This window comes from Scyliorhinus canicula, chromosome 14 (assembly GCF_902713615.1).
Source record: "Scyliorhinus canicula chromosome 14, sScyCan1.1, whole genome shotgun sequence".
Lineage (NCBI taxonomy): Eukaryota > Metazoa > Chordata > Chondrichthyes > Carcharhiniformes > Scyliorhinidae > Scyliorhinus > Scyliorhinus canicula.
This window is the reverse complement of record NC_052159.1, coordinates 22,178,337-22,203,891: the sequence shown is the minus strand read 5'-3', so window position 1 is coordinate 22,203,891 and position 25,555 is coordinate 22,178,337. Positions and strand designations below refer to the sequence as shown.

Below are 25,555 nucleotides of genomic sequence, written 5' to 3'. Positions count from 1 at the left end.
GTAGGCTTTAAATGAAGTAACTGTGAAAAGCCCCTAGTTGCCACATTCCAGCGCCTGTTCAGGGAGGCTGGTACTGGAATAGAACCATGCTGCTGGCCTGCCTTGGTCTACTTTCAAAGCCAGCGATTTAGCCATGTGCTAAACCAGCAGGGGGCTTGGACTAATTAGATATTTGTTTCAAAGAGCCAGCATAGACCTGCCCAGTCCTCTTCTGCTTGATTTGATGGTCAAGCAGGAGACCAACAGGGATAGATATTTAGCTATGTGATGGGCAAGGAAAAGATTAAACACATTCTTACTAAAAGCAAAGGGGGTACATCAAAAGCCAGGAACTTATAGAGAAATAGAGAAATGGTTGTAAAGGTTCAAAAATGAGTATATAATCTGGGGCTGGATTAACACAGTGGGCTGAACAGCTGGCTTGTAAAGCAGACCCATGCCAGCAGTGCAAGTTCAATTCCTGTACCGGCCTCCCCGAACAGGCGCCGGAATGAGGCGACTAGGGGCTTTTCACAGTAACTTCATTTGAAGCCTACTTGTGACAATAAGCGATTTTCATTTCATTTTCATAATGTGCAGAAGAGTTCCAAAGAAAATGAAAGTGGTGGGGTAGGGGGAGTGAGATTAGAAAGACTATCAAGTAGACCTGTGGTCAATATGAAAAGCTGTGGCAATTGGCAGAATCCATGGCTGCTCCAAACGCATCTCTGAAAACTGACATGGGCCCACATTACATCCCTCTTCCGCCAGAACGGACGCAATTTGCCGGGCCACTGTGCACATGCTTCAGCAAGTGCTATTAGGCATGCAGAACCATGACAAGAATAGATTTAAGCTAATTGAAAAAGATAAAGAAGGATTATGCAGACACGGGAGGCAGAAGATGCCGAAGCTAAATTCAAATTGAAGTACCAAGGATAAATGGAAGATTACAGAGAATCAGCGAAGAACAAAAAGAAGAAAATATTGAAGCAAAAACAAAGTAGAAAGTGCATGAAAGGGAAAAGCTACAAGAGCTGGGGTTTGCCAGGGAGATGATCAGTTCAGCAAAATTATCCATGATAATGTCAGATCACTTGCAAAATACATCTCGCTTGTTTGACCCCACCTAAAGTGAGGGAGAGATATTGGATGGGATTGAACTTATTGGGAACAAGGTCCCATAGTGAGCATGTTTAGCCTCGTGTTCCCTGACGCTCGCAGCGCCGAGAAACATAGACATAGACATAGAACAGTACAGCACAGAACAGGCCCTTCATGTTGTGCCGAGCCATGATCACCCTACTCAAACCCACGTATCCACCCTATACCCGTAACCCAACAACCCCCCCTTAACCTTACTTTTATTAGGACACTACGGGCAATTTAGCATGGCCAATCCACCTAACCCGCACATCTTTGGACTGTGGGAGGAAACCGGAGCACCCGGAGGAAACCCACGCACACAGGGGGAGGACATGCAGACTCCACACAGACAGTGGCCCAGCCGGGAATCGAACCTGGGACCCTGGAGCTGTGAAGCATTTATGCTAACCACCATGCTACCCTGCTGCCCTACACTACGCTATAAATCGGCATCCAGGTTAGATAGGGGGCCTCAGCGGAGAATGAGCTTCGGGGAACGGCCGAGGCTGCTCATAGCCCCGTTTTGTGCACTGAGGACTTCTGCTCGCCGCAAGAGATCATTTTCAAATGGCGTCCCGATCTCCGAAGCCCCAGAAGAGACCCTCCACCCCCCTCAAGCCCAACACACTGTGGCAGAGCATGTGGACACTCCCCACACACCACTGACACCTGGCAGGACACCCACGGCCATATCGCCATTGTGCACAAAATGCCAGCTTAGCACCTTGGCAGTGCAACCTGGGCACCTTGGCAGTGCCAGACTGGCACCACAGTGACACTGCTCCAAAGCACTAGGAGATCCTCATGAGTGCCATACCATCTGGTCCCCCTTTGTGAAGACCAGTACTGAATGACGCTCGCCCGATGTCTCTGAGGAAGAGGGGATAGAAGGACAGCATGTTAGCACAGTGGTTAGCACAGTTGCTTCACAACTCTAGGGCCCTAGGTTCGATTCCCGGCTTGGGTCACTGTCTGTGCGGAGTGTGCACGTTCTCCCCGTGTCTGCGTGGGTTTCCTCCGGGTGCTCCGGTTTCCTCCCACAGTCCAAAGATGTGGAGGCTAGGTGGATTGGCCATGCTAAATTGCCCTTAGTGTCCCAAAAATAAAGGTTAGGGGGGGTTACTGGGATAGCTTGGAAGTGTGGGCTTAAATGCGTGTCTCTTTCCAAGGGTCGCTGCAGACTCAATGGGCTGAATGGCCTCCTTCTGCACTGTAAATTCTATGAATTCTATGATCCCAGCACTTTAGGTAACCCGGGAACTGTGTATTAAATTCAGACTAGATGTCTCGCTTTAATGTGCCTATTGACCCAAAGGTTAGATCTCGCGAGGCGTTGCAAGCCGCGTAGATCCAAGGAGTAGCGTCTCACGGCTTCCATCGGCTACGCTGAGCCGTGGCGAGCTGCTTTTCGGGTGCAGCGGGGAAGTTCGATCACGCCCATTGTAAAAGCCGATCTTAATTGAGTGATTCATCGTAACATCTCAATAACTGACTGTGTGATAAAGTGTTAAATGTCATCAATACAACCATGGGCTATTCCTCTCCTAGAGAAATATAAGTGGTTGGGAACAGCATGGAGAATGGGAAATAAAACGTCAGAGGGTTAGGAACAAAAAGCAGAATTTTTTTTTCAATTCAGCATTGGGGTGAGTCTCGATGTTAAAATTCTCAACCTTGGTTTCAGATTGTTCCAAGATCTCACCCTCTTGTTATAATCTCCTCCAGCCCTGCAACCCTTACGCATCCCAGCGCTGCTACGATTCGGGATTCTGGTGCGTCCCTGATTTTCATCACCTCACCCGAGGCACCGTGCCTTCGGCTGCCTTAGTGCTTAAATCTGGAACTCCCTCTCTCCTCCTCTCCGCTTGGCTTCCGCTCTCTCCTTCCTGCAGACACTCCTGAGAGCCTACCTCCTTGATTAAGCTTTTGGTCAGCTGTCCTAATATCTCCTTTTGAGGCATTGTTTGTTCATGCACTACGGTAGCATGGTGGTTAGCATAAATGCTTCACGGCTCCAGGGTCTCAGGTTCAATTCCTGGCTGGGTCACTGTCTGTGTGGAGTCTGCACGTCCTCCCCGTGTCTGCGTGGGTTTCCTCCGGGTGCTCCGGTTTCCTCCCACAGTCCAAAGATGTGCGGGTTAGGTGGATTGGCCAGGCTAAATTGCCCGTAGTGTCCTAATAGTAAGGTTAAGGGGGGGAGTTGTTGGGTTACGGGTATAGGGTGGATACGTGGGTTTGAGTAGGGTGATCATTGCTCGGCACAACATCGAGGGCCGAAGGGCCTGTTCTGTGCTGTACTGTTCTATGTTCTATATTGAAGCATCGCGGGATGTTTTTCTATGTTTATAGGGCATTTGATAAATGTAAGTTTGATGTCACTTGCAGATCCAGCAGGTTACCCACACACAGCAAAATTGATGCCTCTTCTATGAAGAGTCACAAACGCAGATATTTTTGTCACAGTTGCTACATCAAAGGTTTCTTTCTCTTGTTCAAACGTATGAGGCAAACTATTCTTTAAAGTGCATACAGAAGTTGCTTGGAGATGTACATACAACGATATCACAGCATTTTAAAAATCAGTAACTATTGTTCACAAGTACAGTCCACTTCAATCCTGAAATTGTCCTGTGGGATACTATTATTCTCATACCCAATTGCTAAATCGTGTTTTAAATCTTCACCAAAATACAGTGGGGAGTATAAAATGAACGTTGTAATATTTAACCTGGTGTTATAAGACTTCTTACTGTGATCACCCCAGTCCAACTCCGGCATCTCCATATTGTTGTAATATTTGCCCACGATACACCGACTTTCAGGGCCTTCATTAAGTGTGGGAACCAGAGGGCAGCACGGTGGCGCAGTGGGTTAGCCCTGCTGCCTCACGGCGCTGAGGTCCCAGGTTCGACCCCGGCTCTGGGTCACTGACCGTGTGGAGTTTGCACATTCTCCCCGTGTTTGCGTGGGTTTCGCCCCCATAACCCAAAAGATGTGCAGGGTAGGTGGATTGAACACGCTAAATTGCCCCTTAATTGGAAAAAATGAATTGGGTACTCTAAATTTATTTTTAAAAAGTGTGGGAACGAGTTGGCCTACATGGCCAACACATCATTCAGGTTATCAGCCCAGGTTCAATTCCCGTTCTGGCTGAGGTCGACTTTGGACAATCCCTGAGAGTGGAAGGTAGTGGCAAACTGCCAACACAAATGGCATCAGCCGACAACCAACTGGGCGGGGCACATTATATTGTGACACTGGTGAAATGGATTGGGAATGAGGACAACACTTACATCACCAATCACAGCCAGGGCGGCCAAGGCTGCCAGAGATCCCAGCATGGCAGCCAAAGATCGATGGACAATCTGAAATCACACAACACACAAAAAAGACGGGCATAATTATTTCATCCAGTATAACAACCAGCAAATTACAATTCTGTAGAGCTCCTTATTGAAGACTGGAAGGAAGGTAGACTCCAAAGAGGAGAGAATGTTGAAGTATGTCTTAAATCAATGGGCGAGATCTTCCAGCAGTACACCACGGCGGGATCTTCCGGTCCTGCCGACGGGATCTCCCAGTCTTGCCGACGCACATCCCCGGCGGCGTGGGGTGGATTCTATGGGAAATCCCATTGACAGCAGTGGGAGCAAAAGATCCCGTCACCGGCTAACGGAAAGCTACCTCCCGCCGCCGAAAATATAGAATTAACAGTGCAGAAGGAGGCCATTCGGCCCATTGAGTCTGCACCGGCTCTTGGAAAGAGCACCCTACCCCCTACCCAAGGTCAACACCTCCACCCTATCCCCATAACTAGTAACCTCTTCCAACACTAAGGGCAATTTTGGACACTAAGGGCAATTTATCATGGCCAATCCACCTAACCCGCACATCTTTGGACTGTGGGAGGAAACCGGAGCACCCGGAGGAAACCCACGCACACACGGGGAGGATGTGCAGACTCTGCACAGACAGTGACCCAAGCCAGGAATCGAACCTGGGACCCTGGAGCTGTGAAGCGATTGTGCTATCCACAATGCTACCGTGCTGTCGGAAAATCATGCCGCGAGAAGCCAGAGAATCTCGCTCATTGTTTCATAAACTAGATAATCCTATCTTTGATCTCTCCGGCCATCTTCTGACAGGGTCAGCTTAAACAATCAAAATATCTAAATTTGCTTAGAATCCATGAATGGAACTTTAAACAGCACTGCCCATTCATATCAGTGAAGCTGATATTCATGTCATCAGGCTGGTCCAGCTCAGCTGGCTGGACAGCTTGTTCCTGATGCAGAGTGAGGCCAACAGCGTGGGTTCAATTCCCCTACTGGCTGGGGTTATTCATGAGGGCCCCGCCTTCTCAACCTTGCCCCTCACCTGAAATGTGGTGATCCTCACGTTAAATCACCACTAGTGATATTCTGGGATGAAGGCAACGTTATATCCTTAAAGTCAAGACTAAATTTGAATAATGTTAACTTTGGCAGAATAACGAATTTGGGGCGGGATTCTCCCCTACCCGGCGTGACGGAGGGTCCTGGTGTAGGGGAGTGGCGCCAACCACTCAAGGGTCGGGCCTCCCCAAAGGTGGGGAATTCTCTCCACCTTTGGGGGCTAGCCCCGCGCCGGAGTGGTTGGCACCAGAAGACTGGCGCAAAAAACCGGCGCAGCGGGGCTGGCCGAAAGGCTTTCGCCGGTCGCCGCATGCGCCGGCAGTGACATCAGCAGCAGCTGGCCGCTGACGTCACTGCCGGCGCATGTGCGATGTGGGGTTCTCTTCCGCTTCCGCCATGGCGGAGGCCGTGGCGGCTGCGGAGGAGAAATAGTGCACCCAGGGCACTGGCCCGGAGTCTGAGCGGGGGGCCCCGATCACGGGCCAGGCCACCGTGGGGGCACCCCCAGGGGTTCGATCGCCCCCCGCCCCCCCCCCCCAGGACCCCGGGGCCCGCTCGCGCCGCTGATCCCGCCGTCCCAGAGGTGGTTCAAACCTCGGCGGCGGGAGAGGCCTCCCAGCGGCGGGACTTCGGCCCATCCGGGCCGGAGAATCACCGCAGGTGCCTCTCCGATCGGAGTGGCGAGATTCCCGCCACCGCCACTTCCTGGGTGGCGGAGAATCTCTGCCACGGCGGGGGCGGGATTTTCAGCGGCCCCAGGCGATTCTCCGACCCTGCTGGGGGCGGAGAATTTCGCCCTAGGTTCCTATTATACACATCTTTTGATTTTCAATTACATTGTCTTCACTTGAAATGTAAATCAGGGGCAAAGTCAAAATTACCCCAGTGGTTCTTTCCTTGATACCTCTAATCAGTGTTCAAACAATATAGAACAGAATAAAGCTTGGCTAAGTTGGAACATATATTTCCCCTGTGTAGTAGCTAAGAACATAGGATCTCCTGGCAGGAGAAAGTGCCAAAGAGGGGAGTACATTAGCATGTAGGGATCTCCAACATGTTTACCCTCTTGAGTGAGCGGGCACATGGTTCCTTACAATAGGCACTAGACCAACAGATTGTGCACATCTGCGATACAAGAATATCTGTAAGCGAGACCTCAAGTTGACCGAGATCAGAATCAATGCATAGGAATTTCCTGCTATTGCTCCTGACCTTGTCAGGAGACAAGCAGTCAGGAAGGGCATGGAAAATGCACAGGGCAAATAAAATGACCTGATGGCGGAAAAGACTGCCCAGCGAAAGGAAAAAGACGTCAGTCAATCTCAGGCCCATCTGTGCCCGCTGCAGAAGGATCGCCACTCACAAATCAGCCGCAACAGACGATGTCTGATTCAGAAATGGCATATGCCCTGGGCCCAGTCCATTGTCTTCTGAGACAGACAGACGCCGAGGGGAGCAATTTAGGAGAACATGCTGATCAGGAACTTCTCACTCCAAAACAATTTTGAAATAGTCCCATAATTAAACTTACTGTGTTTACCACAAGTTCCGCAAAGTTAATAGTGCTGATCGGCTGATGGATGGGGAAAATATACGTTGCTCTAATATTTTCCAATTTACAATATTTCCTCTTTATTTCAAATAATCTACTTCTGCACAGACATAATGGACTATCAAACAATCTCAAGGGTTCGACTCCTCTGCCTTAATAACCTAATCCTTATTCTGCCCTGCTCCTTAAATTGTTTTGGTTTGACAGTTCTGACGCAGAATCCAGACCGAAGCAATAACCCATCTCTCTTTCCATCTGACCTCCTGCCCACTTCCAGTTTTCATGGCTGTTTTCTTCACCTTCATTTTGACTGAATATTACTTGGTGTCACTGTGCCGAGTTAGAAAGCCCTGGATTAATTTTAACTGATGGGCATTCCTCCTTGGCACCAGCTCAAATGCAGAATTTCAATATTTAAAGGGGACATTTTAATTGGAAAAGCAGAAAGCAGCAACATTTTCTGAATGTCTTATTTTTTGTTTGTGTCAGTATTGGCACAGGTATCAAAACATCAGTGCCAAGCAAAAATAGCGTAGCAAGAAACTAAATTCAGCCTTCCAAATTAAAGTGGCACGTCAATAACTCTCCCAGAGACATTCAAGAGTATTAATAGAAGAAAGAATATAAAAGGTATGCAGAAAGGGCAAGCAAGAGAGTTCAGAATGGTCTTGTTAATTGAACAGCGAGTGCCAGCACAGGATTAATAGATTGAATGGTCTCCTGCTGTGCTGAAAATGTTCTGATTCTATGTCAAGTCCACTCAATTAAAGCAACTTGTGCTCATTGTCCAGAGTTTTCCTCACGGCTGTTCCCACTCTCCGCTGCTGTAGCTCCACCAGAGGCGCAGAGGAATCCCTGCCTACGTGCACAGTCAGCACGTTCCATTGCTCTTCCAGCAAAACCGTGACGGAGGAGTGTGAGTAACGGCAGGAGAGATGTCTGATCATTGCCATTGAAAAGCATGGCCTCTGGGGGTGCAGGTGGCCAGGAGTTGGGGGACTCTCCATAAGCTTAATTTTACCAGGCTGGTGGAACAGATGGAGGAGGAATTTAAAAGATGGGACATGGTGCCGCTATCGTTGGCGGGTAGAGTGCAGTCCGTCAAAATGACAGTTCTCCCGAGGTTCTTGTTCCTTTTTCAGTGTTTGCCCATCTTTATCCCTAGGGCCTTTTTTAGAAGGGTGACTAGCAGCATCATGAGCTTTGTTTGGGCGCATGGGACCCCGAGGGTGAAGAGGGTCTTCTTGGAGCGGGGTAGAGATGGGGGGGGGGCTGGCGTTACCCAATCTCTCGGGATATTATTGGGCGGCCAATGTGTCGATGGTGCGCAAGTGGGTAATGGAGGGGGAGGGGGCAGCATGGAAACGGATGGAGAGGGCGTCCTGTGGAGATACAAGCCTGGGGGCCCTGGTAACGGCGCCGTGGCCGCTCCCTCCTACGAGGTATACCACGAGTCCGGTGGTGGCGGCTACCCTCAAGATTTGGGGGCAGTGGAGGCGACATAGGGGAGAAGTGGGGGGCTCGATGGAGGCTCCGTTAAGGGGGAACCATAGGTTCGTCCCCGGGAACATTGATGGGGGATTTCAGGGTTGGTACAGAATGGGCATCAGACAGCTGAGGGACCTGTTTATTGATGGGAGGTTTGCGAGCCTGGGGGAGTTGGAGGAGAAATTTGGGCTCCCCCCGGGGAACATGTTCAGGTATCTGCAGGTAAAGGCATTTGCTAGGCGGCAGGTGGAGGGATTCCCTTCTCTTCCCGCGAGGGGGGTGAGCGACAGGGTGCTTTCGGGGGTCTGGGTCGGAGAGGGGGAAGATATCTGATATCTACAAGGTTATGCAGGAGGCGGAGGAGGCGTCAGTAGAGGAGCTGAAAGCTAAGTGGGAGGGGGAACTGGGGGAACAGATCGAAGACGGGACATGGGCTGATGCCCTGGAGTGGGTTAATTCTTCCTCCTCGTGTGCGCGGCTTAGCCTCGTCCAATTCAAGGTGCTGCACCGGGCCCACATGACTGGGACAAGGATGAGTAGATTCTTTGGGGGTGAAGACAGGTGTGTCAGGTGCTCGGGGAGTCCAGCGAACCATGCCCATATGTTCTGGGCATGCCCGGCACTGGAGGAGTTCTGGAAGGGGGTGGCGAGGACGGTGTCGAGGGTGGTGGGATCCAGGGTCAAGCCAGGATGGGGACTCGCGATTTTTGGGGTTGGGGTGGAGCCGGGAGCGCAGGAGGCGAAAGAGGCCGGTGTTCTGGCCTTTGCGTCCCTAGTAGCCCGGCGAAGGATCTTGCTACAATGGAAGGATGCGAGGCCCCCAAGCGTGGAGACCTGGATCAATGACATGGCGGGTTTCATTAAGCTAGAGAAGATCAAATTCGCCCTGAGAGGGTCGGTACAAGGGTTCTTTAGGCGGTGGCAACCTTTTCTCAACTTTCTGGCTCAACGATAGGGTACGGGGACAGTAGCAGCAGCCACCCAGGGGGGTGGGGGGGAAGGGGGAGGGAAAAGGTGTGGGGGGGAGGGCGGACGATGACTATGTTTGTTTATTTAATTTAAATTTATTTTTAAGTTCTTCTGTTGTTCATTGGGGTTGGGGGGGTGGGGGATGGGATACATGCGTCGATACGGTCTGGGGGTGATACAGTTATTATGGGTTATTTTGTTGCATTTCATTGTTTGTCGTTACGTTTTATACAGTATTTTCTGTAAAAAAATTCCAATAAAAATTATATTTTAAAAAAAAGAAAAGCATGGCCTAATTTTTAAACAAACTCTGCTCAATTGGTTCACAGAGAGGGCAAGTACAGGTGGGATAGATTTAACGGCCCATTAACCGTTTTGTACAAATCTGCGATTCTACAGCCTTGGTTATACCTCCATTTTTTGGTATCCTGGTGTCCTATATTTAAAAAGGGAAAAGAGGAGATCTGTGGGAAGATCGGAATGCTGGCAGATGGCCAGAAGAGCATGTTAGTCAGCTGCTTTTCAGCCCTGCCAGGAGATTCAAATCATATGCACATAAAAATAGGAAGAGTAGGCCTTGAGCCTTCTCGAGCCTGCTCTGAAGTTCAGTAAGATCATGGCTGACTGTAGCCTCGACTCCACATTCCTGGCTATCCCCAATAACCTTTAACTAGCTTGCTGGTCAAGAATGTATCTAACTCATCGCCCAAAGCTTCAATGATCCTGCCTGATCACTGCCCAGGGAAGAGAGTTCCAAAGACTCCTCATCTCCATCTTAAATGGGAGACCTCTTATTAAACGGGTCTCCCACGAGGGGAAACATTTTTTCAGCAACCACCCCGTCAAGTCCCCTCAGGATATGTTCAACAAGATCACTACTCATTCTTATAAACTTCAATGACTATAGGTCCAACCTACCCGGTCTTTCCTCAAAAGGTAAGCCATCCGAGAACCTTATAAGAACTGCCTTTAACATTTCTATATCTTTCCTTGAATAAGGGGAGCAAAACTGTCCACAGTACTCCAGATGTGGCCCTGTACAACTGTAGCGAAACATCCCTATTTGTATATTCCATTCTCCTTGCAATAAATGACAACATTCCATTTGCCTTCCTGATAACTTCCTATACACCTATAGTAACCTTTCCTGATTCATCTACCAGGACACCCAGATCCCTCTGCACCTCAGAGTTCTGCAATCTCTCTCCATTTAAATAATATGCTGCTTTTCTCGTCTTCCTGTAAATGTAGACACGCTCACATTTTGTCACATTACTCTCCATCTGCTAAATTTGTGCCCACTCATTTAGCCAATCTATATTCCTTGCGGACTTGGCCCTCTTCACAACTTTCTTTCTGATCCCTGGAGTGGATTCTCCACAGCTCACCATCGGCAGCAGGGTTCCCGATGCGGTGGAGAATTGGGCGGCGGGTTAAGAATGGGTTCGGCATGTGAGCTACAGGGCCCGTGCCGGCAGCAGGTTGTAACTTTGCATCTGATTATCAGCCTGGAAGCTGAATTCTCCATGCCCCCATGAGGTTCCAGCCGTCTTGGCCGGGATTCAAGCGGGCATGGATTGGTGCAAGTACTTTCAAGCAAGGCCCTAATGCGATGGACTGCGCAATGGGTCAAGAGGGTAAGTATCTAATATAGGTGCCCTCAAAGTCCACCGAAGGGCTCCCTCACTCCCAACACAATTCATGTTTATAAACATCGAGCTATGATTGATAGCCCTTGACCACATCAAGAGAATTTGAGTCCTTTCTGCTGAGAAAAAGTGGAAGTGAAAGCACTTATCGCCTCGGTGTTTATAAACATCCATCTATGATTGACAGCTTCTAAGCACATCAAAAGAAGTTGAGTGCTTTCCGCTGAGAAAAATGGGAAGTGAAAGCACCTAGCTCCAAGATGCTTATAAACATTGTGGCTAGCTTCAAAGCAGGATGCTTGAGATGCATGAAGCGTGAAGTGAAATGAAAATAAACAATCCAGACACTTGGCTGTCTGGAAGCTATTACCCTGTCAATTACAGCCTACCAAAAGCTATTTTTCTTTGAGAGTGAAAAGAAGCCTGGCAGATCAAAGAATATGAGGGGGTATAAAGCCCTGTTATGTGGCGTTCTATAAAGCCTAGGACACCTCTTACAAATGCTGCTTTCAACACTTCTGTCTGAAGCATAGGTGTAAGGGACTGGGTGCTGAAAAAGGCGTGATCTTCCACTGTTTCTGCCTGGACTTCTCTTGAGCTTCTAAGCAGGGGTGAGTGATGGGGGTGGGGATCTTTGATGAAGAGGGGTCTCTGATATGGGGGGGGGGGGGTCTCTGATATGGGGGGGGCCCTGATATTTTGATCTTTTGAAGATCTTTTGACTCCTCGTTGGCCCATCCACCAGCTAACACTGGCTGGTGCATGTACACAACTATATTGCAGGAGTAGGTATGGGGATCTGAAGCTTCTGGACCTTAAAACACCCAATTTAAAGGTGGAAGCCAGAAGTTGCCCTTATGAAGATGTGTCACAGCATGTTGACATAAATTTAGGTGTGAAATATATAGCCTATGAAACATGTTACAGATATGCCCATTCATTTTACAGATACTTCTGAAGTGGTATTGAGCAGTAAGGAGCCATTAGAATGGCTTTCCCACCTGTTCATTCAAGCTTAACTTGCCAGGGAAATCAGAATCAAATTGGTGACACAAAATAAAATTCTAAATTACTTATTCAATTCAGTGTATTTTGATTCTCTAACCCTTGTCATGACACCCTGGGCTAGTGTGGAGTCAATTCAGCCCCACTCGACACAGAGTCACAGCACGGGTGAAATTAGATTTCATTAAAAATACCAAAGCCTTTGGTTGAGCCCAATAAACTACAGTCGCCAAGTTTGTAACTTTGCAACACAAGTAACCTTTTATAATCCATAGTATTATAATAAAACAGAGAGAAATTGTAACTTACTATCTCCGACCCCTTTACGAACATTCCCTTCGTAACTCATCCCACTCTCTCTACACACACATACAGACAAATAACACAGAGGAGAAATAGTAGTGGAAAGGGAAAGAAAAAATATCAATAGAAATAAAAGGATAAGGATCTTTAATGCACAGACCAGTCAATGGCTTTCTGAAATTCAGGCTTTCATTTTGTGCCTCTTCCTTCTTGGCTTGAGATGCTTTTTTCTAGCATGGTTGTCTATCTTCTCTGCAGAATGAGCATCATTTCAGGTTCACAGCCAGGCACACACTACTTTCAGAACAACAAAGCAGTTCTTTCTCTTCAGCAGGCAGGGCAGAGAGCGAGCGAGCGTTCCTTTCACTTCCAAGGTCTGAACACTTCTGCTAGGTTCCCTTAGAAAGCATCACACAGGAACCAGGAACTGACCTTTGTCAGACAGAACACTATCCCTGTCCAACCCACCGGTTGCCAGTGAACCAATCGAGCCGACTCCCTCCACAACTTGTTGCGAAGATTCGCCCGGTGCAAAAGAGTGTGGCTTCTCTTCTCCCAAACACAAAATCTGGGAATGCTGGCCGGGATTCTCCGAGTCCACGTGCCGCAATCGCACCCAGCGCATGGGCGGAGAATGTGACGACGGGCCTGTGACGCCTTCACACAATTCTCCGGCGACCAGAGAATCGCCGCCAGCCGTGCGTGGTCGACGCGGCGCCGGTCGGGGGCCATTGAAAGAGCTCGCCGTCGCGGATGCCGTGGCTGTCCTAGTGGGGGGAGCGTGGGATCAGTCTCTGGCGGGGGGGGGGGGGGGGGGGGGGGGGGGGGGCTCCACGATGGCCAAGCCCACAATCGGGGGCCACTGATCGGCGGGCGCGCTGGATCTGGGTGGGGCCTACCTTGTTCCACTCCAGCCCGCTGTATGGATCTGCCATGTCACGCAGGGCCAGCGCCGCAGGGCGCATGCGTGGACCCGCAGCCGGAGGTGCAGGGCCCCCCTATCGGCAGCAGGAGTTGCGTGGCGCACGCCGGGGCCCTGCAAGCCCCTTTAAAAACGGAGTATCACCCCAGACTTTTTAGAAAAAAGTGATTCACGCACGTTTTCTGACGGGCGTGGGGGACATAGCCCCATTATTGGAGAATCCCGGCCCCTGTGTCCGTACAAGCAGGCTGTTTCAACTTTGAGTCTTCTGCTTAAAGGCACATCCCGATTATGGGTCCACAGACCAAAGTAATAAAATCAAATAAATGGGAACAAAGGAAATAAACAATAAAGGAGGCTCTTACACCCTCACCCTCCTTTATTCAGAAAAATGGGATAGTGCGGTAATTACAAAATTGCCTAAAATATGATACAAGATGCAAATGTTATTGCAAACAGCAAAAACACCGACATGCCACCCTGAGAAATGTTTGAGATATGAGAGGAATGCACTTATTGTTGTTAATGAGGATATTAAGTAAATGTGTCTCTTTTAATCTTTAAAAATATTTACAGGTGACTGCTGCTGCAGTCTGAGATAATTAAAGGAAATCGTACACTGTCAATGTTGTGACAAATGTTTCTCGAAATGCTCTGAAAACACTCTGGGAACAACATGACCAGAATCCTTTAATAAGAGTTTCTCTATGATCTCTGCTAAGGATTAGTGAGTAAAGGCAGGGCATGGTGTAATACAGAACTGTACATGCTGGAAGGTCACCAGGTTTAATCTTCAGGTTGCACCAAGTCACTGGATATTAGCCGATATGAAAGATAAAAGAGAGAGACTTGCATTCACACAGGACCTTTCGTGGACGTAGGGCATCTCATTGCACTTTGCACCACAGAAGTACTTTCGAAGTGTCTCCACTTATGCAATGTATTCCCACAAACATGGTAGCACAGTGGTCAGCACTGTTGCTTCATAACGCCAGGGTCCCAGGTTCAATTCCTGCTTGGGTCACTGTGCGGAGTCTGCACGTTCTCCCCGTGTCTGTGTGCATTTCCTCCGGGTGCTCCGGTTTCCACCCACAAGTCCCAAAAGACGTGCTTGTTAGGTGAATTTGGATATTCTGAATTCTCCCTCTGTGTACCCGAACAGGCGCTGGAATGTGGCGACCAGGGGCTTTTCACAGTAACTTCATTGAAGTTTTAATGTAAGCCTAGTTGTGACAATAATAAAGATTACTTTAGACTATTATGTGATAGTGGCTGCTTCCAATGATGCTAATTGAGGAATAAATATTTGACAGGGCAAGAGAGAGACTCTCCTGTTTTTTTCCGAATAGTGGAAATGGGATCTTATAGGTCCACAGGTCACTGAAAGGGGCAACACAGGTGGAGAAGGTAGTCAAGAAGGCATACGGCATACTTGCCTTCATTGGCCGGGGCATTGAGTATAAAAATTGGTAAGTCATGTTGCAGCTGTACAGAATCTTAGTGAGGCCACACTTGGAGTATAGTGTTCAATTCTGGTCGCCACACTACCAGAAGGATGTGGAGGCTTTAGAGAGGATGCAGAAGGGATTTACCAGGATGTTGCCTGGTATATATTAGCTATGAGGAGAGGTTGAATAAACTCAGTTTGTTCTCACTGGAATGAAGGAGGTTGAGGGGTAACCTGATAGAGGTCTACAAAATTATGGGGGGCATAGCACAGTGGATAGTCAGAGACTTTTTCCCAAGGTAGAGGGGTCAATTTCTAGGGGGCATAGGTTTAAGGTGCGAGGGGCAAGGTTCAGAGGAGATCTACGAGGTAGGTCTTTTACACAGAGGGTAGTGGGTGCGTGGAGCTCGCTGCCGGAGGAGATGGTGGAAGCAGGGACGATAGTGACGTTTAATGGGCATCTTGACAAACACATGAATAGGATGGGGATAGAGGGATACGGACCCCGGAAGTGTAGAAGATTTTAGTTTAGACGGGCAGCATGGTCGACACAGGCTTGGAGGGTCGAAGGGCCTGTTCCTGTGCTGTACTTTTCTTTGTTTTTTTTGTTCTTTGTTATGACAATCTGAGAGAGCAGACAGGGCTGCAGTTTAACATCTCATCCAAAAGATGGCACCTCTGACGATGCAGCACTCCCTCAGTACTGAAGTGGCATGTTAACCTGAATTATGTGCTCGTATCTCTGGAGAGGAACTTGAACCCACAGCACATCTGGTTCAGAGGTGCGCGTCCTTCCACTGAGACGATGTTGACACTGCAGGGCAGGGGTTGGGATGCTACAATTGGCCTCAATGGCCGTGGTTTGCAAAGGGGTGGATTTCAGCCAAGGGCTTCTTTACTGCTTTAGCACTACACTCCGCATGCTTCACTCAATGTCTATGTCTACGTATCTACATTGTGTACCTATCGTATGTCCTATGTTTTTAATGGATGGAACGGTCTGCCTGGATTGTACACAGAACAATACTTTTCGCTGTACCTCGGTACACGTGACAATAAATCTAAAACCAAATCTAACCTAAATCTAATCACTCTAGAATGGACTCCTTTTCAAGGTGGGTGTCAAACTCAGACTGGCGGTTGTAAAGGCTGGCAGTACTGACTTCTATTGACATTCAACGGAAAGGAAAATCAATCGGGCTGTCAACATGTTATCAACCTATTTTACGTCATTAGACAAAGTCAAAATCTACCCCTCTGATGCTAAAACTCAACAATGGGGACACAAAACTGTCCCACCTTGCACACTTTGTTGATATTGAATTTCACCCCCTCTGTCATATTCTTGGAATGGCTAAAACACCTCAACTAATTTCACTCTCAAACAAAAGGTGTAAATTAGTCATACTCTGACACACACTTTGACCCCTAGATGCCTCTTACATGTGCTTACATTATCTTGTGATGCTGCTGAGCACTGGGACTAACAGCCATAATCGTCAATTTTTCTCCATTGTTAAATGTGTGAGAGAATTCACTGCAAGTTTTGGCTTCTGATCTTGGTGTTTAGAAGCTGCAGGTAGTCTAATTGGTGGTGGTGCATGCGCTGTATGGAAGCCAAGTAGACAACAAGCCTTTCCTTTCACGATCAACACATCAACTGAGACCACTTGCTTGACGTGGGCAAAATTCCTTCCTAATACTGGGAGTGTGCTTGTGCCAAATAGAAATAGTTGGATTCGCAGGTGGTGGAGCTGTACTCGACTTCTGGGACCAGTGATAATAGATTGGTAACTGGGTTTGTTGGCAATATTATGTGGACACCTGGAATCAGCACTGACTTAAATTGGTATACATTTGGCATGTTGGGGATTACTGAATCCACGATGTGCTGTTCCAAGACAGTGAATAAATCTGCATCTTTTTCTTCTCCGAGGCAGTCTGCCGTAGTTTCTGTTTCAGTAACATGCTGCAGGGCACCTTTTGGTGGATATGTACCCAGGTTGTTATATTTCATCAGTGCAATTGTATTTGTATGACTGGATGTACAGGGAGCGGTGATTTTATTTCCTACATGTAGTAGAGTCACTATGGCACAGAAAGGAGTCCATTTGGCCCATCGAATCCATGCTGGCACCCTGTACAGCAAACAATCTCCCTGCTCTATTATTCCCTGTGAGTTTATTTCCATTACGTACTAATGTATTTATTTATAGTCTTTGTATTTTGATGGACAGCCACCACAACTAAGTCATTTCCACTTATGTAATGAGTCCAATGTCAGGAGCAAAAAAGATGGTACGGTCGCTCGAAACCTGTGATAAAACAAAAAGGGCTAGAAATACTCAGAAGACCAAGCGGCAACTGAGGAGTTAACAGGGGAGCGTTTAATTCACTCAAAACCCACCCACATACACAGAGTGAAAATTGGACCAAACGCCACCCTACCCGCCAACCTCTTGCCCCATTAAATGCCCCAAACTCGGTACGCGGGTGGGCTAGAAATTCTGCCCAGAGCCACTAATAATTTCAATGGGGAATTCAGGAGAAGCCTTCACACAGAGTGGCTAGTATGTGCCACAAGGGGGGTCAAAGGTGTATTTGAGGGGAAGGTGGATGAGACGATGAGGAAGGGGGGAATGGAAAGTTATGTTGACAGACTCAAAGGAGGGATGGTGACAGGAGACTCAGGTGGAACGTTCATCCAGTTGACAGCGCGGTAGCACAGTGGTTAGCACTGTTGCTTCACAGCACCAGGGTCCCAGGTTCGATTCCCGGCTTGGGTCACTGTTTGTGCGGAGTCTGCACGTTCTCCCCGTGTCTGCGTGGGTTTCCTCCGGGTGCTCCGGTTTCTTCCCACAAGTCCCGAAAGACGTGCTGTTAGCCAAATGGGACAATCTGAATTCTCCCTCAGTGTACCCGAACAGTTGTCGGAACGTGGCGAATAAGGGCTTTTCACAATCGCTTCATTGCAATGTTAATGCCAGCCTACCTTGTGACAATACAGATTGTTATTTGAGTTGGAAGGCCTGTTTCTGTAACAAAAGTGGGCAGGTGCAGTTCTTCTCCCTGCAACCCCACCTATCTGGCATTTCACCATCCTCAGTTAGTTGGACCGGGTCAAAATATGGCGGTGTCAGAATTGACAAAAAAGAATTCAACAACTGACCGGCCAGCAGAAAAACAGTCTTCAAATCCAGCTGCTTGTTTCTCTGTCCTTTTAACTCACTGTGGTGAGATAACCACTGTAGTTATGTGTACTGCAGTAGGGGGATGTATGCCTGTACCTGTAATACAGGTTCCTCCGGTCAGCCCCTGCCGGCTAGCTCCGCCCACAGGGAGCTTATGTATAAATGTATGAGAGCTGCTCTGACCCTCAGTCTACAGTTGCGGATGGAGGGACAACATCGTACAGCAATAAAGCCTCTATTGTACTAGTCTCTCGGCTTTGAGTATAATTGTTAGCGCCACAATTTATTGCTGTACGATTTCCCAGTCACCATGGACATCAGAGTCAAGCCTGACCGTCTGCAGCTGGATCCACATTCGCCTCACGCCAGAAAAGACTTTGATCACTGGCTCGCAATCTTCGAGGCACAACCTCCCCCGACGGAGGCTCAGAAAAAGCAACTCCTGTACTCCAGACTTAGCTCCAGCGTCTTTCCGCTCATTCGAGATGCGACCGACTACACCGCAGCTATGGAACTGCTCAAGGAGAATTATGCACCATCGACGAACACCCTGTTTGCGAGGCATCAACTTTCTACTCGCGTCCAGCAGCCGGGTGAGTTGATTGAGGACTTCTGGAGGGCCCTTATACCTCTGGTACGAGACTGCGACTGCCGGGCCCTCACAGCCGCGGAACATTCGGATTTACTCATGCGCGATGCCTTCGTTACAGGCATTGCATCGGACCCCATACGGCAACGACTGCTGGAAGGGGTCGCCCCCGACCTCGCGGCCGCAAAGGCCCTGGCGCTCTCCATGACGGCCGGCTCCCGTAGTGCGCACACTTACTCCGCTAGCCACTCGGCCCACCCGTCCTACCCCTCGTGGACCCCGCAAACGGCTCCCCAGGCCCATCCGTCCCACCCCTCGTGGACCCCGCAAACACCCGCCCCCGTGCACTATGCCTGCGCTGCCCGCCGCACCGCACCCCCTGGGGGTCCCCACTGTTACTTCTGCGGCCAACAGAAGCACCCTCGCCAATGCTGCCCGGCCCGCACAGCGACCTGCAAAGCTTGTGGCAAGAAAGGCCACTTTGCAGCGGTGTGTCAGTCCCGGACGGTCGCCGCTATCGCGCCGCCAGTCCCCACGCCTCAGCCGCTCCCTCAATGGGCCCCGCCGTCCGCTTCCCCCGACCCCACGTTCAATCAGTGGGCGCCGCCATCTTTTGCCGCCCCCGCCACGTGCGCCCCATGGGCGCCGCCATCTTCATCCACCACAGCCATGTGCGTTCCATGGGCGCCGCCATTTTGTTCCGACCCCATAACGTGCGCTCCATGGACGCCGCCATTTTACCCACAGGTACTGCGGATGCCGCCATCTCGTCTCCAGGGGCCGCCATCACGGGACACGGGTCGCTACCGCTCCTCGTCGGACTCATCTGACTCAACCGCCGACCGACCACTGCTCGCCTCCGTTACGCTCGACCAGTCCCGTCCTCGCAACCTGGCACCCTCTTCCACATCGGTGCTGGTCAACGGCCATGTGACCTCCTGCCTCATCGACTCCGGGAGCACCGAGAGCTTCGTCCACCCGGACACGGTAAGGCGCTATTCCCTTGCGATCCATCCCGCCGACCGGCAGATCTCCCTTGCCTCCGGTTCCCACTCTGTCCCGATCTGGGGTTTCTGCCTGGTTAAACTCACTGTACAGGGTGTGGAATTCGACCGTTTCCGTCTGTACATTCTCCCCGACCTCTGCACTTCACTCCTACTAGGCCTGGATTTCCAGTGCAATCTCCAGAGCCTCACCCTCAAATTCGGTGGACCCCTACCTCCCCTCACCGTTTGCGGCCTCGCGACCCTCAAGGTCGAGCCCCCCTCCCTCTTTGCCAATCTGACTGTGGATTGCAAGCCCGTCGCCACCAGGAGCAGACGGTACAGCACCCAGGACAAGGCCTTCATCAGGTCCGAAGTCCAGCGGCTGCTTCGGGAGGGTATCATCGAGGCCAGCAACAGCCCTTGGAGAGCCCAGGTGGTAGTGGTTAAGACCGGGGAGAAGCACAGGATGGTCGTGGACTACAGCCAGACCATCAACCGGTACACGCAGCTCGACGCGTACCCCCTCCCCCGCATTTCTGATATGGTCAATCAGATTGCACAGTACCGGGTCTTCTCTACTATTGACCTGAAATCCGCCTACCACCAGCTCCCCATCCGTAAATCGGACCGTCCCTACACTGCCTTTGAGGCGGACGGTCGTCTGTACCAATTTCTGAGGGTTCCCTTCGGCGTCACGAATGGGGTCTCGGTCTTTCAGCGAGAAATGGACCGAATGGTTGACCGGTACGAATTGCAGGCCACCTTCCCGTACCTCGACAATGTCACCATCTGCGGCCATGACCAGCAGGACCATGATGCCAACCTTTAGAAATTCCTCCACACCGCATCTCTCCTTAATCTCACGTACAACAAGGAGAAATGCGTGTTCCGCACAGACCGCTTAGCCATCCTTGGCTACGTAGTCCAAAACGGACTACTGGGGCCCGATCCCGACCGCATGCGCCCCCTCATGGAGCTCCCAATTCCCCACTGCCCCAAGGCCCTCAAACGCTGCCTTGGGTTTTTCTCTTATTACGCCCAGTGGGTCCCGCAATACGCAGACAAGGCCCGGCCACTTATCCAGTCCACACATTTTCCCCTCTTGGCCGAGGCACAACAGGCCTTCGCCTGCATTCGATCTGACATAGCCAGGGCGGGGATGCACGCCGTAGACGAGACTCTGCCTTTCCAAGTAGAGAGCGACGCTTCAGATGTCGCCCTTGCCGCCACGCTGAATCAGGCCGGCAGACCCGTGGCATTCTTTTCACACACCCTCCACGCCTCCGAAATTCGGCATTCCTCTGTCGAAAAGGAAGCCCAGGCAATCGTTGAAGCGGTGCGGCACTGGAGGCATTACCTGGCCGGCAGGAGATTCACTCTCCTCACTGACCAACGGTCGGTAGCCTTCATGTTCAACAACACGCAGCGGGGCAAGATCAAGAATGACAAAATCTTGCGGTGGAGAATCGAGCTCTCCACCTTTAACTACGAGATCTTGTATCGCCCCGGCAAGCTCAACGAGCCCCCAGACGCCCTCTCCCGAGGTACATGTGCCAGTGCACAAGTGAACCAGCTCCGTGCCTTGCACGACAGCCTTTGCCATCCGGGGGTCACCCGCTTGTACCATCTGATCAAAGCCCGCAATCTGCCCTACTCCGTCGAGGAAGTACGGACAGTCACCAGAGACTGCCAGATCTGTGCGGAGTGCAAGCCGCACTTCTACCGGCCAGATCGCGCGCGCCTGGTGAAAGCATCCTGCCCCTTTGAACGCCTCAGCGTGGACTTCAAAGGGCCCCTTCCCTCTACCGACCGCAACACCTACATCCTTAGTGTGGTCGATGAATTTTCTAAGTTCCCCTTTGCCATCCCATGCCCAGATATGACGTCTACCACCGTCATCAAGGCCCTGGATTCCATTTTCGCCCTGTTCGGTTTCCCCGACTATATCCACAGTGACAGGGGATCCTCATTCATGAGCGATGAGCTGCGTCAGTTCCTGCTCAGCAGGGGTATCGCCTCCAGCAGGACGACCAGCTACAACCCCCGGGGAAACGGGCAGGTAGAGAGGGAGAACGGGAGGGTATGGAGGGCCGTCCAGCTGGCCCTACGGTCCAGGAACCTCCCAGCCGCTCGCTGGCAGCAGGTCCTCCCTGACGCGCTCCATTCCATTCGGTCGCTACTGTGCACCGCAACTAACAGTACACCCCATGAACGTGTTTTTGCCTTCCCTAGGAAGTCCACATCCAGAGTGTCGCTCCCGACTTGGCTCACGACTCCGGGCCCAGTCCTTCTCCGTAAGCATGTACGGCACCACAAGGTGGAACCCCTGGTGGACAAAGTACGCCTTCTCCACGCCAACCCTCAGTATGCCTACGTGGAGTTCCCCGACGGCCGCCAGGACACAGTCTCGCTCCGGGACCTGGCTCCCTCAGGTGCCGATCCCATGCCCACACCCCTTCCTGCGCCAACCCCAGCGCCCCCCTATTCGTCCCCATCAGGTCCATCCCTCATCCCCCTGCCCACCCTGGAGGACATGGAAGATTTCGGCTTGCTCTCGGAGTCATCCCGCCAGCAGCCAGCACCAACACCGCCAGCACCTGCACCATCGGGGCCATCACCGCCTGTGCCGACGTCACCACCACAGCTACGCCGATCACAGCGGAACGTCCGACCACCGATTCGGCTCAACCTGTAACCTGCTAACCGGATGGACTCTTGATTTTCCTTGTTGGACCCTCTTGTAAATAGCATCCTTTGTATTAGAGTTACATGTCACCCCCGCCGGACTCATTTTTACAGGGGGTGAATGTGGTGAGATAACCACTGTAGTTATGTGTACTGCAGTAGGGGGATGTATGCCTGTACCTGTAATACAGGTTCCTCCGGTCAGCCCCTGCCGGCTAGCTCCGCCCACAGGGAGCCTATGTATAAATGTATGAGAGCTGCTCAGACCCTCAGTCTACAGTTGCGGATGGAGGGACAACATCGTACAGCAATAAAGCCTCTATTGTACTAGTCTCTCGGCTTTGAGTATAATTGTTAGCGCCACACTCACTACCACATCCTAACTATTATTTTGTTTCCGGCGGAAGCCGAATTAAAATGGAGGAATGAAACATGCTCTCTTCCCAGTCACCAAACTGAAAGGCTTTTGAAAGCAGACTCAGGCCCACTCCTTCCTCAAAAGGCTGGGACGGTTTGTGCTTTGTGACCATGCAGCACCATCGGGTGGTCCTTGTTGCACACATGCTGCTGAATCATTGCCATCACGTCGGGGCAATGATAAAGGAAGAGCCCGGAACGATTCTCATTTTGCTACATTATCCTCTCTCTCAGGGCAAAGCGGAGTGCGCATGAATAGAGCATCAGCTGCTGTGACACAAAAAGAGCACAATACTGCAGCTGAAATTGGCGGAGAAATGAACTGAACCCACTTCAGAAACAGAGCCCAGATGAGAGGCACCACAGGAGCAGCCAACTAATGGTGATGCTCGGTCAGCTGGTGTTTCTCATCACAAGACGTCATTCTCCAGAGAGCTGGGCTCTGATCTTCGGTATATTTACACATACTGTACACATGTTACATGGATGTTACGACACAGGGGTACAGTGTTTGACCCAACTAGTCCATTCTGCCGTTCAAGCCCCGCACAAGCCTCCATCCGCCCTCCTTCATTTAAACCCATTGGAATAAACTCCTGTTCCCTTCTCTTCCCTCTGTTCAAGCTTCCACTTAAATGCATCCATTCTAAATACCTCGTGCCACTCCATGATGCAGGAAATGCCACATTGTAATCAATAGCTGGGACTCAGGCTTGAACTTGCACATTTGGACAGCCAATCTGAGGAAGGATATTTAAAGGCTTTCTCACAATTGGAGAGGCATCGAGACGTACTTTTCATTTTCTTTCAACTTAAGAAGAGGAGTTTTGCTTAAATATATAGAAGCAGAAACTGTGTGGGAGTCTGATGTGGGGTGGGGGGAAGTCTGATGTGGGGGGGAGACTGATATAGTGGGGGGGGGGGGGAGTCTAACATGGGGAGGGAGTCTGATGTGGTGGAGGGGAGAGTCTGATGTGGGGGGGGGGGGAGTGTGAAGTGGGCGGGTCTGATGTGGGCGGGTCTGATGTGGGGGGGGGGAAGTCTGATGTGGGGGGGTCTGATGTGGGCGGGTCTGATGTGGGGGGAGAGTCTGATGTGGGGGGAGTCTGACAGGGGCGGGAGTTCGCCGGGGGGGAGCGCGAATCACGCGACGTCACTCCGACGCCGGTCCGTCGATTCTCCGGCGACCAGAAAATCTGCGGCAATGGCGCCAGCGCGGTGCCAGTCGGGGACCGCCCGACGCAACCCCTCCCCCCCCCGGCGATTCTCCGCGCTGGACAGGCGAATGCCCACCAAGTCCCGGCGGCGCCGTTCGCATGTGGTCTCACCCAGCGGGACCTCGGTGTTCATACTGTGAGGGCCATCCTGGTGTGGGGGAGGGGGGAATCTGACTCCGGGGGGGGGGGGGGGGGGGGGGGGGGGGGCTCCACGTTGGCCAGGCCCGCGATCGGGGCCTACCGATTGGCGGGCGGGCCTATCCGGGGGGGGGGGGGCTATATTCCCTGTAGGGCTCCGCTATGTAGCCCGGGGACTGGCGCGGAGAAGGCAACCCACGAGCATGCACGAACACACGCCTGCACGAAGTCGCGCCGGCTGTGGCGCACACGCGTGAACTCACGCCGGCAGTGTTGGCGCCCGTAACAGCAGCTGGAGCTGCGTGAAGCGTTCCAGTGCCCGTTGCTCCTGGGATTGTCGTAAAACGCTCCGGCATTTATGACGGCGTCAACACTTAGCCTCAGGATCGGGGAATCCTGCCCCTTGTCTCAGAGTTCCAGATGCAGACAATTTATAATCAGATGAGGAGCAGGTTGATAGCCACACACAGAATTTCGGGCAAGGCAAGGAGAGAGTGAGTTAGGGCAGCCTGCCTGTTCAGTACACCGATTTCAAACGCCATGGCCGGGATTCTCCGAGCCCGCGTCGGGTCGGAGAATAGCTGGGGCCGTGGGAAATTCCCGCCACGCCGCTCCGATGCCGGGCCGCTGATTCTCCAGCGACCGGAGAATCGCCGCCAAATACGCCCGCGCAGTCGGTTGGGGGCCATTGAAATAGGCCCCCGTGGCGATTCTCCGCTGGTGACCAGCCGAGTTCCCGCCGGCGTGGTTTACATCTGGTACCACCCGGCGGGAGCTCAGACCCGCGGCTGCGGTGGCGGTGCGGGTTGGGGCGGCCGGAATCTGGCTCTGGGGAGGGGGGCCTCAACAGTGGCCAGGCCCGCAATCGGGGCCACCGATTGGCGGGTCATTACGATCTGGGGGGGGGGGGGGAAAACTACTTTACTACGCGCGGGCCCGCTGTGTGGCCCCATGCCGAGGTGGGCCGCCGTGCGCATGCGCGGACCCGCTTGCATCCGCCATGCGCATGCGTGGCCTGGACAGCAGGGACCCTCCGGTAACCAAAGCTGTGGACGCACGCTAGGGCCCTGTTGGGAATTTGAGGGGTGGCAGGGTAATTGATGCCATGTGAGAGGTGGTAACTTACCCTTGCAGCTCAGTGGAGGTTGTTCTTCCGGCATTGGAGCTGGTCCTCCTGGTCATGCTGCCCGCAGCTGCTGCCACTGCCTCCCAGGCAGCATTGCTGACCCTGCTGCTGATCCTCCGATTTCCCCGCGGGGGAACCGGGTGGCCCATCTTGCATCGATAGCACAAGAAGCCTGGCCAGGTTGGCATCTCCAAAGAGAGGATCACGTCTGCCTGCTTCTGTGTTGGCTGGGAGTGAGTGGTGAGGGAGCGTTTAAAAGCAGCTCCCTCTCGCTAACGGCGCAAAGCTCAGGCACTAGTCTGATGAATCAACCAGTAATGGTAAAAATCCCGGGCGGAGTGGGGGGGAGAGC

The 25,555-nt window shown here is 51.4% G+C and overlaps 1 protein-coding gene across 1 annotated transcript in view; it reads right to left on the bottom strand.

Moving 5' to 3' along the window:
* oca2 (oculocutaneous albinism II) overlaps positions 1–25,555 on the bottom strand; it is a 559,961-nt gene that overhangs the window by 323,240 nt on the left and 211,166 nt on the right. The window contains exon 10 of the mRNA XM_038818856.1: positions 4,419–4,490. Coding sequence (XP_038674784.1) covers positions 4,419–4,490 — 72 coding nt within the window. The remainder of the gene's footprint in view (positions 1–4,418; positions 4,491–25,555) is intronic.